Source organism: Dryobates pubescens, chromosome 15 (genome assembly GCF_014839835.1).
Source record: "Dryobates pubescens isolate bDryPub1 chromosome 15, bDryPub1.pri, whole genome shotgun sequence".
In the NCBI taxonomy this organism is placed as follows: Eukaryota; Metazoa; Chordata; class Aves; order Piciformes; family Picidae; genus Dryobates; species Dryobates pubescens.
Window position 1 is genome coordinate 7,188,396 of NC_071626.1, and position 19,063 is coordinate 7,207,458.

Below are 19,063 nucleotides of genomic sequence, written 5' to 3' on the forward strand. Positions count from 1 at the left end.
ACATGGAGGTGCTGGAGCAGGTCCAGAGAAGGAAGCTGGTGAAGGTTCTAGAGCACAAGTGTTATGAGGAGCACCTGAGGGAGCTGGGGTTGATTAGTCTGAAGAAAAGCAGGCTGAGGGGGAGACTTTCTCACTCTCTACAACTACCTGAAAGGAGGCTGTTCATGTTGGTCTCTCCTCACAAGTTGCAACTGATAGGACAAGAAATGGCATCAAGTTAAGCCAGTTAAGGGAGGTTTAGGTTACACACTATGAAAAACTTCTACATTAAAGACTGGAACAGGCTGCCCAGGGAAGTGGTTGAATCATCATCCCTGGATGTATTTAAAAGCCATCTAGATATGGTGCTCAAAGATATGGTGTAGTAGTAGCCCTGGCTGAGTTAGAGAATGGTTGGATTTGATGATCCTAGAGATCATTCCCAACCATGGTGGGAATGTGTGATTCTGTGGGGGGGAAAAAAGCCACCCAAAGTGCTGCTAACTTAAAGCAAAGACTCTCAGCCCTCTTCTCCTGCCCCTCTTGGCTACCCCTGGTATTTTGGTGACCAGGAAAGCAATACACAAGCCTTTGGCCTCTTCCTAAGTTTAATTCATAGGGGTTTAGGGTATTGATTGTAGGCAAAATTTACAGTAGAACTACTAAAAAACTGAAAAACTGTGCACCATGTCCTCTGCAATTCTGAGTTCTCAAGCAAGAAATGATGACACTCAGAAAGGTCTTTTGCTCCCTCAAGAGGCATGATCATCCATTGTTTTCTTACCTCTTTCCACTCTTCCACATCCTGACTTTCCTGCGGGTTGCAGGGCCCGGACAGGGACCACACACAGCATCTGTCCTATGAGGGCAGCTGATTTGTTGACATATGTGACCTGCACACATCTCCCCAGACTGCAGCTCACCACCTCCAGCCACAGCCAGGAACCCAAACTGCCCCTTTGTGCTCTGGCAGCCTCTTTTCTCACTGGGAGCTCCTGCTCAGAAAGGTGCCATCAGAGCCAGGCACGTACAACCCCAGCAGCCACCCCGGTCGTGCTCCTCAGCGTGCCTGTGGCCTTTCTGGAGTCTGTTTCCCAGGGCTTAAAATTACAAGTCTGGGGAAAATTTCCCTGCACACTAGGAAAGCAGAGTTGTGATTCTTCAGGCTGGCCTGCTCCAAAAGGGAAGGCCCTTTTAGTCTTCTGCTCCCTTTTGCTGGATCTTCCCCAGAGAGCCACAAGGTGAAGTGGAGGCTGCTGTGGGCAGCTGAGGGATACTACAGGATCATTCTGTGACCTCCTGCTTTATGCTGCTGACAGGAACAGGAAGCTCTGTGGCTCCAAACTCTGCCTCCAAGGGGTCAATATTTTCTTCTTTCACTTGCACAACAATGACTGGCACAAGACAGGAAGAGAGAGGAGAAATAAATAAGTAAAGTCAATACATGCCTCACCCTACCTGCAGCACCCCAGAAACAGCTCTGTTTATCCAGACACTCAAAATACTCCAAGGTTTGCAGCTCACTTCTTGAGGGTCCCTTACCACAGACAGCTCTGTCTTGCTGCTACAGCACATGTACAGTACAGTACATCTGTGGTCACAGCAGCAACCAGGGCAGGACTAAATCCTGTCAGCATTTAGTTGTCTGCTCCCAAGAACAAGGGCCAATGAAGGAAAAGCCAGGGTGGTCCATTCTCTACCTGCCTGGGTCCACACAGGGAAAATTAAACCTCTATGAGCAACAGGAACCTTCACGAGCCTTCACCCACGTGTGCACAAAGCCCCTCACCCTCACTCTTCCCCAACACCTACTAAAGGTGGGAGATGACCCAGCTGCCAGATGCTCTTCTGGTCACCACACCCCTTGATGCTCAGCATGATGAGCTGTGTTCACGTGCTGCAACAGCCCTCATGGAGAACAGGATGTGGCAGCACACCTTTGATGCATCCATTCGCCACTCCTCCCTAACTGACCTCACACAACCAGACGGATCAGGAGGGCAGCCAGACCCTCAGCAGGCATCAGCAGCCTCGAGACATCTAGCTGCTGTACTGCTGCCACCAAACCTTCTCAGGGAAAGCAGGTAGAGGATTTCCTCCACTCTCCCTTGTCTCTGGAGGAGTGGGGATGGGCTTTAGTGGCTTTCATCCAGGTGCTACCTTTCCCCGCCCGGACTTGGCAGCCAAGAGGCAGCAGAGGCCTCAGGAGGGCTGGAGGGCAGGGGACATGCAGGGCGTACATGGGAGACTTGCATGTGGCTGCCAGGCAGAGTAACTCAGACCCTTACTCTCATCAGGTGTGGGCTCTGGCAAAGACCTGCTGGCAGCTTTTGCTTCCTGTCTTGTCCTGGAGGCAGGAGGCTTCTTGGCAGGCTGCTTGACGGTGCGGGTTCTGGCAGGCAACTTTTTTCCTAGACAGAGATAAGAGAGCATGGGGCACAGTGTGCTGCTGCTCCCCTGAACACCAGCAGCCCTGCTCCACCGAGACACCACGGGCCAGGGACCAGCACAATCAGCAGCAGGCTACATGGTCACTAGCTGCCAACTGGTTACTCAACAGAAATGGCCTACTGGAGAAAAGTTCTACAGTCACGGTCTCACAACACGCTCCTCCACGTGCTCCTCCACTAGAAGCAAGGCACCTCAGCGTGTGCTTAGCTTCCGAGGAGCAGGTCCTGTTGGAGTCAGTCTGGAATCAGCTTTGCTTACCTGTCTGGGTCTAGTCCTAGGGAATGGGCATGTTGGCTGCCAGCCATCGACGCTGTGCCACTCGTGGCTTTGGTTTGAGCTCATGTTTTTGGTTAGGTTTCAGGTGTTCCATGATCTTTAGCTGTCCCTTTCTGTCCACCCCCCCCAGGAAGGAATTTCTCGCCTGCCTACACATGATTTGCCACAGTTACTGCAACAATGACGACGACAATGACAAGATGAAACAATAACATGGTCCAGCCACGCTACTGGCCTCTTCTCCCATCCAAAGGCCTTCTTTCCCTCAGCACAGAGCTGGCAGGGTTGCTCTCCAGCTACCCTCCAGCTGCAGCAAACCATGGACACGGTAGGGACAGCGGCACAACCTCATGCCTGGAAGCAAGCGCCAGCTACACCTCAGCCAACAGAAAACAGACCGCAGAATGGATCCTTCCCACACACACAGCTCTCTGCTCTTTTAGGTGACAGGGCAGTTAGGAAGGATGAAGCTGTGTTGTGAAACCCACAGCTGACTGAGGGCATCCAGAGCAAGACAAGGCCTCTCTCTCCTGTTCATGACGGGACACGGAGTGCCCAGCCTGCGAGTGAGCGGGAGGGCACTAATCAAACATCACTCACTCTTCTTTCCAAAGGGTTTCTTCTTCTTCTTCTTGGGCACCTCCTTGGCCTTCACTGGAGTTGAGGGCTCTGTCATGGAGACGAGAGGGAAACGAAAGCCAAGTCCCATAACCAGTAGGTAACTGGGATGAAGTGACATATGCGAGAAACAAGATATCCCCGTCCCCCCGAGCCAACGCCCTCTTCCCAAGACAACCAGCTGAGGGGAAAGCAAGGCTCCAAGGGGCTGCTGTCCGTGCTTCCAGGCAAGGGCCTGGGCTGGCAGGCTGGGGCAGCACAGGGGAGAGAGGCCCAGTACAGATTTGGCAGGGGCAGTAAAGAAACAAGATTTGTTGCTTGGGACAAGAAAGAAAGGTGAGGCAGTGGCCTCCCTGAGACAAGGGGAAGAAATGCTTGAGAGGGATGCTCTTTGCTCTTACCTTTTACAGACAGATTCAGAGAACTGATGAGAAAAGAGAACAGGGGCCAAGCTCCCCCTGTGACCTGGCTGAGGCTGTAGGTACACTTAGTAAAAGGGAGCTGTGCAGGGATAGGACCACCTGGAACTCTACTCGGCGTCATGAGGAGCAACTCTCTGACACGGGGGAACACAGGGAAAACAGCCAACCTCCAATCTCAGGCTGTTTTCTCCCCACCACAAACTCCTCCCTCTGCCAGCTGCTACAATGTGTGGCAGCAGAGGAAGACCTGTGGTAGCCAGCACAAATCAAGAAGGCAATTTTTCTCCTCCTTACAAGGCCCCAGAAAAGGAAACGCTGCTCACAGAGCAGAAAGAAGGCAACCTTTGCCTCCAGGGTTAGAAACCATAGCAGAATCTTCACTCACCTAGAGCAACAGGTGGCTGAAGCTGGTAGCCTGTCAGCTCACACCACCCCACAGGGTAAATGTCTGGAGACTCGCAGTCCACCCACTGGTCATACTCATTGTCCCAGCCATCAAAATGGATGCTGAGGAGACGGTGGACTACGCGCTTCACCGTGGCCACGCAGATCAGCCGGGGCTCCATCAGGTCCACCGCTTCCACCTTCATGCCTGCCTTGAAGCCATGGTTTGGGCAGTCCTGGGTGCAGAAAAAAGTTGAAAAAAACCACCCCCAAACAAGGCCATTGTACCCATATCTGGCCACCAGCACCCTAGAAGAGGCTTGTCTCCTCCTTCAAGCTAGCAAAGAGGAAAGGCAACAGTGGTGCAGCAGAACTAACCAGTCACGTACCAGGAGGCACACATGAACTGACCCAAGGCCAGCTGTGTCTTTAGTAAATCTCAGCTCAGCCTTTGGAAAGGAGACCCTGACCAGCAGGCAGCAGTTAAGAGACACCAGAGCAAACCCATTAAGCTGAGACAGCCCTGAGAAATCAGAAGATGAGCACAAGTAGCTGAGGTGCAAAGCAGACCCACTCTACCCACAAGCCACCAAGCTCCTGGGAAGACTAGAGAACTAGGTCACACTTAGAGGCATACTGCTCATCCCAACCAGACAAACAGGGCCTTTACTTGGAGAGTACATATTCAAGTGCCTTGGATTCTCCCTAGAAGTGCTGGCTGGCTGCAAAGAAAAGCCCAGTAGAGATACTGGATATTGTCTATCCTATCTTCAGGAAGACTTTTGACATTGTCTCCCGTAAGAGCCTCAGAGAGGCTGATGGAAATACAGTCTGGGTGAGGAAACAGTGAGGTGGATTGAAAACTGGTGGAGTAGCTGGGCCCAGAGGATGGTGATGAGTGGCATGAAATCTAGTTGCAGGCCAGTAATTAGCAGTGTACCCCAGGGGTCAATACTGGATCCAATCCTGTCCAACACCTTCATCAATTATCTGGGTGACATGATAGTGGCAGGTTTGCTGGTGACACACAACTGGGAGGAGAGACTAACGTGCTAGAGGGCTGTGCTGCCAACCAGAGAGACCTTGGTAAGACACAGAAATGGTCTGCTGAGAACCTCCTGCAGTTCAACAAACAGTAAAGTCCTGCACCAGAGGAGGAACAATCCCAGGTACCTGCACATTTTGGGGACCAAGGGGCTGGAAAGCAGCTTAGCAGAAAGGAACCTGGGGTCCTGCTGAACACCGAGTGAACATGAGCCAGCAACATGTCTCTGGAACAAAGAAGGCTAATGGTAACCTGGGCTGCATTACATGGTATGTTCCTAGCAGACCAAGCAAGGTGGATCCTTCCCCTCAGCACTAGTAAGGTCACAGAGTGCTGTGCCCATTTCTGGGCTCCTCAGTAGAGGAGAGACATGGACATACTAGAGAGAGTGCAGCAAAAGGCCAGGTAGATGAAGGGACTGGTGAATCTTTTGTATGAGGAGAGAGCTAGGACTGTTCAGCCTGATGAAAACAAGGCTCAGGGGGGTCTTATGAATGTGTATAAATGCCTGAAGGAAGGGTGCAAAGATAGAGCCAGTGGTGTCCAGGGACAGACCAGAGAGGCAACAGGCATGAATTGAAACACAGGACATCAGGAAACACTGTTTTTGCTGTGAGGGCACAGATTGCCCAGAGAGGTTGCAGAGTGTCCACACATGGAGATACTCAAAAGCTGTCTGGACACGGTCCTGGGGAGCCTGCTGTAAGTGACCCTGCTTGAGCAGGGGTGTTGAAGAAGGTGACCTCCAGAGGTCTCCTCCAATCCCAGCCATTCTGTGAGAGCCAGAGCTCTTGTGCTCCTCTTTGCAGACAGCAAGCATCCCTACACATCTTCCTGGCAGCACTCACTGTGTTGAAGAGCCGTGCTGGAGCAGGTCTTGATTTAGTCTTCTCCAAGTAACTTTCCCAGCTGAAAGTCTTTGCATCTTGCCCTGCAGCAGGACAAAAATGGAAAGAGGGAAAAAGGCAGTGACTGGGGAGGCCAGCTGGAGAAAAAGGTATAACAGGCAGAAAGAAGGCATAGCAACTGGTTGCAAAGTAGTTTATGGACCAGCAGGTATGGCCTGATCTTGGACACAAATCCAGTGCACAGGTCCCAGCACAGTTCAGCACCCCCTCCAGTGGGCAAACACAGAAGAGCAGAGAGCTGCAGCACAGCACCCCTGTCAGCCTCATGTCCTGATCTCAGAGAAAGGCCAGGGGAAGCAGCAGCCAGGATCTATGCTCAACACACACCACTAAGATCAATCCTTCTCCCACCAGCAAGGACATCAAAGGAAGACAGAACTGCACTGCACAAAAGGGCTGCAACAGAGAAATTCAGAGCAGGCCTTCTTGGGTACGGCCAAATGAAGCAGCGAAACAGTCCCAGGGTGAGTGCCCCTCAGAACTGCAGATGGATTCATACAAGGACAGAGGTGACTCCTCGTCAAGGCTTCAGTTGAACCTGCTGCCATTATTCACACCATGCCAGCTTTGAAAAGTGCTGACTGGAGCAAAGTATTATGGGGCTTGAAGTTCAGGTTGCAACATGGGAGCCTTCCTGTTCTGCTGGCTGCTTCTGGGTTCCAGGCTCTCGGGTGTGGGTGGCTCTGGGGGCATGGCAGCAGAGCAGGTGGGAGCTGGGCAGCTGCTGATTTAGGTTTTCAGATTTATGCTGGTTTTTTTCCCCCTGTGTATTTCACTGTGCTAAGCTAAGGCAATCATGCACTGCATTCTTAGAGCAATTGGATTATTAGCTAAGGTAATTATGCATTGTGATTATGGTATCTTGTGTTACATTAAACTCTCACCTCTTGATCTCAACCCTGAGTTGCATGTGTTACTCTGCCCCTCACTCCTCTGTTGGGGCAGCAGGCAGCTTAGCCCTTGTGCTAAACCATTACACTCCTGACACTTTCCAGTCATGCAGCAATGGCTCTGCTTATCCCTTCTCTCCTGGATTTGCTGGGACAGAGTCATGCAGGCCACTAGCAGTTTTGATTCAGGCAGGGCAGCTGACCCAAACTGGCTCACAGGTGTATCCCACACCATAAATGTCACACTCACCATAAAGGGGCAAGTTTGCTGACCATAGTGGCTCCCTCTCCCCTTCCTTTCAAAGGCTGTCATCCCTGGAGGCATTTGCTTATCATTCTACTTCCAAGGACTGCTTTGCCACTTATTGTGAGCTGTACATTAATGGGCCTGAGTATAACTTTGTATACTCTACAGCAGCATCAATATTAGTTTAACTGTTTCATTAAAGCTGTTTTCATTTCAACCCAGGTGTGTCCTCTCCTTTTCCTAACCCTCCTCCTTGGCTGAGGAGGGGTCACTGAGTCATACAGCAACTACTGCAGTTCAGGCCTGGATACAGGCTAAACATAGACACCTTTTCACTTTCCTTCCACACTGTCCTTAAAATCTTTGATTCAGTTCAGTCTGGAGATCACACAACTCTTCCACTGATCCACCAGGAGCTAACCACTGTGCCATTAACATCCTCTGGAGAGGTTACTTCTTTCTACAATGTACCAAGATTCAGATACATGGGCAGAGCTCAAATGGACTGGCTCTCTGAACCTTTGATTCATGTGAACCTGACACCTCTCAGAAAAGCATGGCCCAGGAGGTTCTTCATGCAGGTTTGTACCACAGGGCAGAGTCCAGATCTCACCTTTTGGAGGGGTCAGATCGATGTTGTTCTTCTGGCAGAAGTTGACAGGGAAGATCGCGTGTGAGGAGGCGTGATAGCAGAACCAGTCAGAGCTATCATCAGACGTGGCTCCATCAATGCTGATCATGAGATACCCATCCAAGAGGATCTGAGATGGGAGCAAAGCCATAAATGGTCAGGAGCTCTGAAACAAACTTTATTGGCAGCCCAGAGGCCCTCTACACCACCCATGTCATGAATTTGTCCCTGGGCAGATGGGCAAGACCCCATCTTCAGACTTGCCACTCCTACAGCAACACTTGTCCCATCCTGTCACTCACTGGCAACTGGTGCCCAGCAAATGTGGTAGGCATGTCTGCCCCAACCTCTTCCTGTGTCCAAGCAATGGTGGAAGGCATCATTTTGAAGACACAAGGAGCTTTCCTAGCATTCCTCTGCTTGGGCTGACAGCAAATGGCTTCTTGAGGGAGCAGGAAACGCCCAAGCTGATGCTGTGTTTTAGGACATGAGGAAACCTGGCCAAGCAACTTACTTCCCAGCACCAGCACCAAAGTAAAGCTCACTGCCACCTCATCCAGACAGACTGGCAGGAGATAAGTCCGTGCTCAGCTTCCTACACCAGTGACACCTACACCATACAGACACATCCCATTCCAGAGGTCACCCCACAACTAGTCCCCCTTCCTTTCTCTCCTCAAGGGAGCATTACAGATGCCTCTCTTTATGCACAGCAAGAACTGGAGAACAAATCTTCCCTGCTGCATGCCCAAGCTGAAGAAAGGGTGTCTGGCACAGTCCTACACACTGGACAGTTAGCCTGCAGACCAAGCATGCTCATCTTCATGCTGTCCATTTAGGCACATGTGGACAACTGCTGGTCTCATCAGATTCTCAGACCTCTGAGGTAATGCCCCAATTCCCTCCACACACCAGCTGCCTACCTCTTCTGACAGCCTTCTCCTCTCCCTTACACAAAATCCTACCCAGTCTTAATCATTTGCAAAGACCCAGGGAGAGGCTGGGTTACCCGAGGTAAACACTGCAGATCCCCTTTGCCCACTGAACTTACCTTGCAAACAGTGGCCACACAAATGTTGCCCAAATTCAAGGGGTCAATGGCCTCCAGTTTCATGCCTTCCTCAAACCATCCACCTTCAGCATAGACAGCTCGTACCTAGGGGAGACTCTGGTATACCACATGCTCCTGGGGGTATGGGACAGCCCCAACCCAACACCAAGCACCCCAAGTGCAAATTTGGCTCAACCCAGTTTGGCAGGAGAAAGAAGAAATACTACAAGAAATACAAAGAGGCAGCCAAACCAAACCAGCACTGTTTGTGTCAGCAACTTCCTGCTAAGGCTCTGGTCAGTCAGAGAGCCAGGCCCAGTACTCAACCACTACTCCTCAGCAAAGCAAACCTCCCTCTCATCTCAGCCCTTACCAATATGATCCAGCTCCTTGTTGGAACTGGTCTCTCCCATGCTATCATCTTTCCTCTCCAACTCAAAGCTCCAAGCAACTCTTTGTCCTTCAGTTGAGTCCCTCAATCTGCTGTTGCCATTTAGTTCTTCCATCTATTTTTCCCTGCCCCTGCCCGACCAGAGCCTCGACACCCCAAACAGCTCCCTGCCCTACAGCTGTTAGAGTGGCAAATGAGCCACCCTCAACAATCCACACAAGGAAGGAAGGAAGGAAGTGCTATTACTGCTCCCTTTGCTGTGGCCAACATAGAGAGGCAGACCTGTCCTACCTTCTTAAACAGATAGGGGACAGCATCACAGTAGATCTTCCGGAAGGTGGGATGGTTTGCCATGTCACTTCGTTTTTCTTCTGTGAGGCATGGAAGAAACAAGAAGAGGTAAGAAACCTGCAGCAACTGCAGTATGAAGACACCCTGGTTATTAATTCTCTGGTGAGACCTTAGCTGCTGCAGAAAACCTAGATCAGAGACCATGAAAGTAATGTAAAGAACTGGTCAGTCCCTCTACATCTTCTCACAACGTGGGCTGTGGTGAAAGGCTTGCAGCCGGCAGCTGAGCTTCCCAGGCACGAGCAATCATAGAATCATTTAGGTTGGGAAAGACTTTCAAGATCACTGAGTTCAACCACTAACCCCTCTCTGCCAAGTCATATCACAAAGCATCACAGAATCATAGAATTATTAGGGTTGGAAGGGACCTCAAGGGTCATCTAGTGCCAACCGCCCTGGCCAGGGACACCTCACACTACATCAGGTTGCCCAGAGGCACATCCAGCCTGGCCTTAAAAACTCCCAGGGATGAGGCTTCCACCACCTCCTTGGGTAACCTGTGCCAGTGTCTCACCACTGAACTTCTTCCTAACATCCAATCTGAATCTACCCATTTCTAGTTTTTTTCCATTCCCCCTAATCCTGTCACTCCCTCACACCCTAAAAAGTCCCTCCCCAGCTTTCTTGTAGCCCCCTTAAGATACTGGAAGGCCACAATTAGGTCTCCTCAGAGCATTCTCTTTTCCAGACTGAATAGCCCCAACTCCCTCAGTCCGTTCTCATAGCAGAGGTTCTGCAGCCCTCTGATCATCCTCCTGGCCCTCTAGCCACACTCCAGCACCTCCAGATCCTTCCTGTAATAGGGGCTCCAGAACTGGACGCAGTACTCCAGGTGTGGTCTCACCAGAGCAGAGCAGAAGGGGAGAATCACCTCCCTCGACCCGCGGCTATGCTTCTCTTGATGTAGCCCAGGATGTGATTAGCTTTCTGGGCTGCAAGTGCGCACTGGTGGCTCATGCTGAGCTCCTCATCCACCAGCACCCACAGGTCCTTTTCTTTGGGGCTGCTCTCAAGCCAGTGGCTGCCCAGCCTGGGATTGCTCTGACCCAGATGCAGGACCTTGCACTTGGTCTTGTTGAACCTCAGTACCACATCACATCTACAGGGCTTTTAAACACATCCAGGGATCGCTCAACCACTTCCCTGGGCAGCCTGTGCCAATGCTTGGCTACCCTTTCTGTGAAAGAATTGTTCTTAACATCCAGCCTAAACCTGTCCTGGTGCAGCCTGAGGCCACTCCCTCTTATTCCATCCCTAGTTACTTGGGTGAAGAGACCAACACCCACCTCCCCACAACCTCCTCTCAGGTAGTTGTAGAGAGCAATGAGATCTCCCCTCAGCCTCCCTTTCTTCAGACTAAACAGCCTCATTTCACTCAGCAGCTCCTCATAAGACTTGTTGTGCAGACCCTTCAGCAGCTTGGCTGCTCTTCTCTGCACCCACACCAGCACCTCGATGTCCTTCTCATACTGAGGTGCCCAAAACAACACAGTATTCGAGGTGTGGTCTCAAGTATGCAGCCTCTACATGCAGCTGTAATCACAAGGGAGAGGCAGCAAGGAAGGGAGACACCACCAAATGGATCAGAAGGGCTCAAGTCTTGGTTTTTTCCTTCCTGACTTAGCTGATGAACAACTGCCCTCTGTCAATCCAGAAAATACAACCTGAGGGCATCCAGTCCTCAGAAGCCAGCAGGAATTTCCTCAAGACTACAAACACCTGTGATGGGGCCAACTCTGCAGTCTCACACTGAGGGGACAGACTACCTGTACCCCTGGTCCTGACCTGTAAGAGCAAATTGTTGGGCTTTTATTTACCCAAAGGGCAAAGCAACAGACACACAACCATGCAGAGTGTATTTGTCAGGTCCTGCGGATTCCAGCACGTCAGGACTGGTGTCGGCAGCAGGATCCAATCGGTTCATAGCAAAGAAGAAGATGCTTGTGGCGGCCTGCTCCCTACCTGACTTCTTCATGCTGTGGCCCACTCTTCGTGACCAGCCCACAGGATGGATGAGGGGGCTCCACATGTGGCACCAGAAGTCGTCATCGCTGTCGCCATCCTCGTAGAGGAGCCTCAGCCTGCCGCCAATGACGGTGTCCACCACCGCCATGCGCGTCTGGGACACGTGGGTCTTGTCCACCACCTCCACTCGCATGCCCTGCCGGAAGGGGTACTTCATGCTCTCCGCCATCTGCCAACCAACACGAGAGCTGAGATCAGCTGCGCCTGCCCTCTCCCCAAGCACTTCAGAGCACCCCCTGTGCTGCCCAAAGCTGACTGGGAGACTACCTCAGGGCTTGAGGCAGTACTGAGCCATTCCTCAGTACTGAAATGGGGCAGGGAAAGGCCAGGCTGGAGCTGCATTGTTTTTTAGAGCCCATCTATGACCCAAAGGAGAAATGGTATTGCTGACAGGGCACAGGGGCTGTGATGTTACCAATGGCATCGTGACAGGTGTCTCACTGCCCCTTTCCTGCCCAGGTTTCAAGGGGACACAGGAGCTGCACAGGTCAGAACTGGGCTTCAGCTTCACCTCCACACATAGAATGACAGCCTCCCACATTTACCTTCATGTGGAAATCCACTGGGATGGTCCTGGCTCCCACCAGTTTTTTCATGAGGTAACTTCTCCAGTCAGTGTACTTGGAATGGATAGCTACACACACAAAGAGAAAAAGCACATCTTTATGATCAAAGGAATGAGAGCAACCACACTACACCTTTCTTCCTTTCTGAGAGTCCATTTGCATTAAAAGGCCTTCTTCACATTCAGGTCCTGTACCTGCTCTTAGACAGATCCCATTTTGCAGGCTTGCCCACTCAGCTGGCTGCAAGGGAGCATCATTACAGAAGAGACTAGGCCAAGGAGTCATCCAGCTCCACTGATCCAGATGTGGAAGTTGGGCAAAACCTCATGGGGCATACCATGCAAACCTCAGCTTGCCAGAATCCTCTAAACTGGCACCCTCCAAAGTGCCAGCTGAGCAGGAACTGGATCCAGTGCACTCCTCAGAGACACTGTCCAGTATGTAGGACCAAAAAGTTTCCCTAAAGGTTAAGCCCTGTGTGGATCAGAAGGAGGAAGTCATTTACATCAGCCTCTGTCCATAGGTCTGACACCAGCCTTGCATACAGCATCCCCAGATCAACCACAGGGAGATGCAGAGGAAGCAGTCTCCAGCTTCCCAAAGAACTGCTCCTTGTAACCCAAGAGCGGAAACGGAGCTGTGGTCTCATGCACGTGTCCCACCAAGCTAGGTATAAACCAGGGCTCCTCCATGCCCAAGCACGAGCTGACCCCTCTCCCCTGACACTTACTTTGTGGTGGCACCAGAATTTTGCTGTTGATGGCACACCAGCCAATGGGGTGAAGATCCACTGTACCCAAATTGCACCAGAAGTCATGGCCAGCATCATTCTCAAAGCCCTCATATCGCAGAAGGGCCTTGTACCCTGCCAGGACAGAGCAGACAACCAGAGAAAGGCATTAGAAACAGCAATTCCCCTCCTCTCCCTCTTGGGCACCACAGGAGTAGTCCCCAAAGCACAGCCTTCAGAGCTCTGCATAGGTTATCAGAACTTCTCCAGCCATTCTGGAACTAGAACCATCCTGGCAAAGAGCCCAGGAACCAGAAGAGGAACCAGACTCTGGTTTCCTCCCACCCCCGCACTGTGGTATTTCCTATTCTAAAGTCTCTCAGTGGCTTCAGGGCTCCAAAGAGCTGAAGTTTTGCTTGACCAGCTCCTGAAGCTTCCCTGAGAGGTCAGCCACCCCCAGCTGTCAGGAATTACATTGGAGACATACCTATAGTCTGGATGACGGACGCGATCCAGTACACGCGGCTGGGCAGCACTGCATCACTGTTCAGCACTTCCACCTTCATACCCTTCACCACATCATCCCACTGATCAAAGAGTGGCACCTGAAGGATTGAGGCAGCCATGTTGGGAGAGGGACACTGATGGTTACAGCTAGCTCTCAGTCATGTTTTAGGCAGCTACACTTTCACCTCAGACCCAGGCTTGCATGCCTCGCCCTTCATGTGCCAGCAGCTTGAACTGCAATCCAAATGTCCCCACACTTCACTGGGCTGCTCAGAGCATCCCACAAGGCAGAACACTGAATAGCAACACTTAACTATTTCACTGCCAGCTGTCCTGTTATCCCAAGTAGCTGCTGTCATCAAAATCCCTAACCATCAAAGTGCCATGTCTTCCTGATCTATCCTCCAGAAAATGGTATTTTTAAAGTGCCAACCCAGATCACAACTCAAAAGGAACATGACAAGTGAGTCAATACACAGACAGGCTGGGGCTGCTGTAGGACCTAAGAACTGCCATTCTTCCACACACTTGCCTCAGCTACTTGGCACACAAGGACTGAAAATCAGTACAGCAGGAAGCAGACATGCTGGAGGGGAGGCTACTGCTAGGACAACACAAGCTAAGCTCCTCCATGAACATCACCCTGGCCTGTGCTCACTCAAACAAACTGCAGAGGCAACTGGGAGCTTTTTGCTGTCACCCCTAGTCAGAACTGATTCTGTCCCCAGCCAGCACTGGGCCTTTGCCACAAACAGTGCTTCTACCAAGTTCCCCTGTGCTTCCTCTCCCAAGACTCCTGGTCCCTCTGTTGGATTCCCATCCTCAGCTGTGAGAAGTCCCAGCTTCTTTCCATCCATCATCTGGGGCTTAATAATCCAGGCTTCTCCCCATCGCTTGTGACAAGAGTACAGGAGAGCCCTGTGCATGTGACAGGTCCCATTCACACTGCTAGGCACAGCAAAACTCACATGTTTGAAGCAGCTGACAGGAGCTGCCTTGAAGCCATGCTCCTGCAGGTACTTCCCCCAGTCAAAGCCCAGGACGAGTGCTGTAAGCAGACATGAGAGCAGAAAATCAGGTGGGATAGTTGTGGAGCGCTCAGTTACTCTGGACTACAGCTTGCAGCCATGCTGTGGCCTGCTCTGAGGCAGAGTTTTCTGCCCTAAGGCAGAGCTCTCTGCCCCAACACACAGGGTATTCCAGTGCATTTTTCCTGGTGGGAAACTAGATCCTCTGAGTGCATGGGGACCAGCCCCTGCAAGATGCACAAGGCATTATTAATAAACCCTTCCTGTAACTTGCTTTTGGGAAAGGTGGTGCAAAAAAAAGCAGGTGAAATCCAGCCCAGGGCTCAGGCACTCCAGGGAGAGTGGAGACTGCATGCTTTTACTGCTAAACTGCTTAGAAGCTTTGCCTCTCAGCAGCCACACTGCAGGGTCTTATCAGCAGCACTTGCTTCCCCAGAGGGTGCCAGGAAAATCAGAGTGAAGCACTGGGATACTAATCCCACAGTCATTCCTGATCCAAGGCTACAGCTCTGCTCCAGCAGCAGTCTGCTCAGGGGTCAGTGCCTCCTGCCACCCCCTGGAAATCACTTTTGCCCTAACACAGCAGCCTGCTGTTCCTCCAGCAGCAGTGACTGGCTGCTCAAGTTGATTTGTGAGTGACTTGGCTTAAATATAACTCCAGAGGCATTTGGGCAGCAAATGGTTTGGAGCAGCAGGATACTTTTAAGTCATTTCTGCCAGCTGAAGTCAGAACCTCATGGGAACAGAACTTGTGCGCCAGGCCAAGCTGCACCAGGAGTGAGGATGAGGCTGCAGTAGTGGATGGACAGCAACCCACCAGGGCTCTGTTAGCACCAGTAGGGAGAATGTCCTGCCAGGCTGCCTCAGAGCAATTCACACACATTCAGTACAAGGCAGTGTAGCAGAGGGGAGGAAAGGTAGACTGCAGAGCTTACAGCCCTACAGGTGTCCCCATTTCCGTGGCTTCAGCAGCACCTGCACCTTCTTCCACCTCCTACACTCACCATCCTGGCCTGTCAGTGTCCCATCTGCCAGATGTCCTGTGCCCTGGGAATGCAGGAAGGCCCCAATCTTGGCTGACCAGGCTGCTTTGTGCAGGACTTTTGCTTTCTTCGTTGGTGGCTTTCCCTACAAAGGAAGGAACATCAGGACTCTAGTGGTACAGGAATGGAAGCCAGTCCCTGCAACTGGCCAGCAGGGCATGCTGTGCTTCCCTGAGGCAATTTTCAGTTTTTACCAATGCTCACAGAAACAAGAATAAACAGTAGGTAAGATACCAATGTGTCCTTCCTCAGCTTCTAGGAAGCACCACCTCTCAGCTGGCATGAATTTTCTGGAGACTTAAGGTAGGAACAGAATGCCATTGGTAATGGCAGTCTGATCTTTAACTAGAGAGCAACCACCCACCCTTTTGTACAGGCAAATCAAGCTTCATCCCCAGGAAAGAAGGAAGGGTTTTAACTCACCTGCAGTCTAGCTAGGATGCTGGCCTTTTTGGAGTTTGAGGAGTAGCTTCTAGAGCAGGAGACACTGCAGAAACGTTTGGTCTTGGAAAAGAAAGCTTCCCTGGTGCCCACAATCCCACACATCTCGCACACAGCTGAGAGAAGGAAGGCACAAAAACATGAGCAGTTTGCAGGGCAGCCCAGAAAATGCAGTCTCAATCCAGTGCTGCTCCCAAAGCGTACACAAGGTGCAGCCATACACCCTCCAGCTCCCCCAGCCCTCGCTCTTTCCATCATGCAGACATTTTAGGTTCAACAGGTAGGTAGTACAGTACCTGGCTCTGAGCCACTGTCATCTGTGGGCCAGCCTGTGGATGGCTGTTGTACAGGAGAGGTTGGAAGCTCTCCAGGTTCCTGGTTTGCCACCTCATCATCACTAGACTCCTCCAGACAGGAGCTGCTGTCACTGCCCATGCTGCTGTTGAAGCCTTGGAAGTTCTCATAAACCCGAAAGATGTCCATTTCGTCCTCCTCCTCGTCATTATCACCTTCCTCCTCCATCCGCTCCAAGGGTGAAGTCTTGTGGCAAGGAGTAGATGCCAACTGAAACGAGAGCCAGTCTGCTTTAACACAGGCATTTCATGCCACACTCCACAACAAACCTGCCTTCTTGGACCAGGGAGAGGCCTCAGGGTGAGCGGTGAGTCCACATAACAAGCCCAAAGGCAGGAGTCCAAACCCTTACCAGGAAAGCATTACCCCTGCAAGAGGTCCCTTCACAAATATTTCACAGGCTGTATCCTGCTTCCCAAGAGGAAACAGTCACAGAGCTGCAGCTACACAATAAAAAGTTGGGGGAACGTGGCAAGAATACAGGGAACTACAGTGCCATGCTGACAAACACAGTGGAGACAGTGCCCTTCCAAGCACTGTCCCGCCCAACACAGTTGCACAGCAGTGCATCAACATTAAAGTGTAAACTTCCAGTGAAGAGCTGCACACTCCATCCACCATAGCTCACAAGACCAGTACAGCCTGGAAGTCAAGAGGACAGACTTAACTCTAGAGAAACTCCATAGCTGACCTCAGTTCAGAAGCTGCATCAGCAGGATGACAGAATAATGCTTGTTAACTAAACATCTTCACTAACTCTTCATACTTGCAGTTACAGCAAAAGAGCAGAGAGGCAGCAACTGAAGAAAGCACAGAAATCCAGTGACTGTTTCTCATATTAGAAGAATCTTGAACTGGGTTCCAAATAAGCACAGAGGAAGTTGGGAAAAGGTGTTTGCAACTCATGAAAGCGCTGCAAGGAGTCAGTGATGACTTCTGTCATAAGTGATGAAGAGAGTGATGAAACAGGTGAACTGCAACAGCCATATGAGGCACCAAAATACAACTGTCCATCCAAGTGAGGAGAACATCTCCACAGCTCAGCAACAAGTCCATCACCTTCTAGTGCTAAATTCCCTCTTATTCTTGACTTGTGGATATTATTATAGACACATGAAGATCAGACTTCACTCACTGTTGTCTCCTCACCCCCCCTCTGGTTTACACAAACCACAGACGCAAGGTCCCGAGCTTGTTCCCTGAAGACAGAGCTGCTCTCCTGAGATCTACGGCCTTAAGACAGTCTGAAAGGCCTAAGCTCCTCAAACTCAAGTACACTGACCTCTTTCTCACCCCTGTCTGGGGGTGCACCTTCCTGCAGCGCACAGGAAGTGAAACGTGAGCGTAACTTGCGGACACGTTTCAAGTTGCCAGGACTGTCGAGCAAGGACAGCACCAGCCGCAGCTGGCTCAGAGAGGCGACGGGAACGCAGAGGCCCATGCTGCCCGAGCCAGACCCATTAACCCCTCCTGCACCAGCCGGGTCCCCCGAGAGCGCGGAGGCGGGGACACACGGCCACGACGGCAACACCGCTACGGCCAAGAGACGTCCCGGGGCTCTTCGCCGCCTCCCGGCCGCGGGCACCACACCGCAGCCGTTACCCAGCTCACACACGCGAGCCCGGGCCTCGCGTCCGCCCTCCCTCAGGGCACCGCCGCACGGCGCCCCAAGGCTTCCCCCAGCACCTTACGAACAGCTCCATGGCTGACGGCCTCCCTCCGGTACGGTTCTGGCCCCAGAGGCGCCCCCGGCCCGGCCACCGCCTCTCACCTCCCCCCGATCCTGCTCCATGGTCTCTCGGGACGCCGCTAGCCCGCCTCACGCGCGGGGAACACGGCCACCCTTCAGCGGCGCGTCTGATTGGCGAGAGCCGGGAAAGGAAGGCCAATCAGCGAAGAGCTTGTTCGCGCCTGTGTCCCCGGGGGGAGCCGGGAGCTGTGGTTCTCCGCCCGCGCCGGCGGCGCGAGCAGCGGCCATAGTGCCTCACCAAAGAACCACCCCGGGGCGGGGGCTGGGCCGGGAGCTGCTGCTGGCTTCCTGGGCCCGCTGCGGCGGAGTGCTGCCGAATGCTGGCGGGCCCGCTCCGTCTGTTCCTCTAGCTCTGGATTAGTTCTCTCAGTCCCAGGAGCTTATGTAAAGAACACAACAGAACAAAGGGAAAAAAACAATAACCAATAACCCCCAAACTTAGCTGCACAGGCAGATTTGATCCACGGTAACCATCAGCGTGTGCGTGTCGTGTCCCCAAAACAATGTGAGTCCCACGGAGCTGTGTGTCTTGCATGTAACTGAGGATGCTCACAGTTTCCTAGAGCCCTTAGCAAGTGAGTGAGGATTTGGTTACAGATGTGAGGGATGGAATGCCTTCAGCCTGGCAGGTGCCTGATGTCACCCTAGCAAAGCCTTTGTCCCCGTGCCACCCCACTGACATAACCAGCACGTCAGGCAGGTTGGGGAGCCATCAGTGGATGCTGGTAAGCCTTGCCAGGCAAGCAGGGTGCGGAGGACAGAGAGCTCACTCCTTCATGCCCACCATGCCTCTCCAAAACTGCGTGGCAAATAATCCACACAAGTTAATGCTGCAGCTCCCCATGCCCTCAAATTATCAGTCTCAGAGTTCATGCATAAACAGCTGTTTTATCTGGCAGAGAATGTATTACCTATGCAAAGCAGGTCTTGAAGTGCTTACTATGCTATGCAATTGGTTTAAAGATTTGTACTCAT

At 51.9% G+C, this 19,063-nt stretch overlaps 1 protein-coding gene across 2 annotated transcripts; it reads right to left on the minus strand.

Moving 5' to 3' along the window:
* Positions 1–579: 579 nt before the first annotated feature.
* L3MBTL2 (L3MBTL histone methyl-lysine binding protein 2) lies at positions 580–18,186 on the minus strand. Of its 2 annotated transcripts, XM_054168126.1 has the most exons (17): positions 18,110–18,186; positions 16,281–16,548; positions 15,967–16,100; positions 15,505–15,628; positions 14,441–14,520; positions 13,453–13,570; positions 12,966–13,100; positions 12,215–12,303; positions 11,607–11,838; positions 9,585–9,664; positions 8,903–9,007; positions 7,834–7,981; positions 6,024–6,106; positions 4,132–4,366; positions 3,307–3,375; positions 2,268–2,390; positions 580–1,373 (listed from the first exon to the last, which is right to left on the minus strand). In XM_054168126.1, the coding sequence occupies exons 1-17, from the start codon at positions 18,128–18,130 to the stop codon at positions 1,264–1,266; spliced, it is 2,154 nt and encodes a 717-aa protein (XP_054024101.1). In that variant the 5' UTR covers positions 18,131–18,186; the 3' UTR covers positions 580–1,263. The 2 variants fall into 2 exon arrangements, with proteins under 2 accessions (XP_054024101.1, XP_054024102.1); XM_054168127.1 differs by lacking the exon at positions 3,307–3,375.
* Between the last annotated feature and the right edge of the window lie 877 nt (positions 18,187–19,063).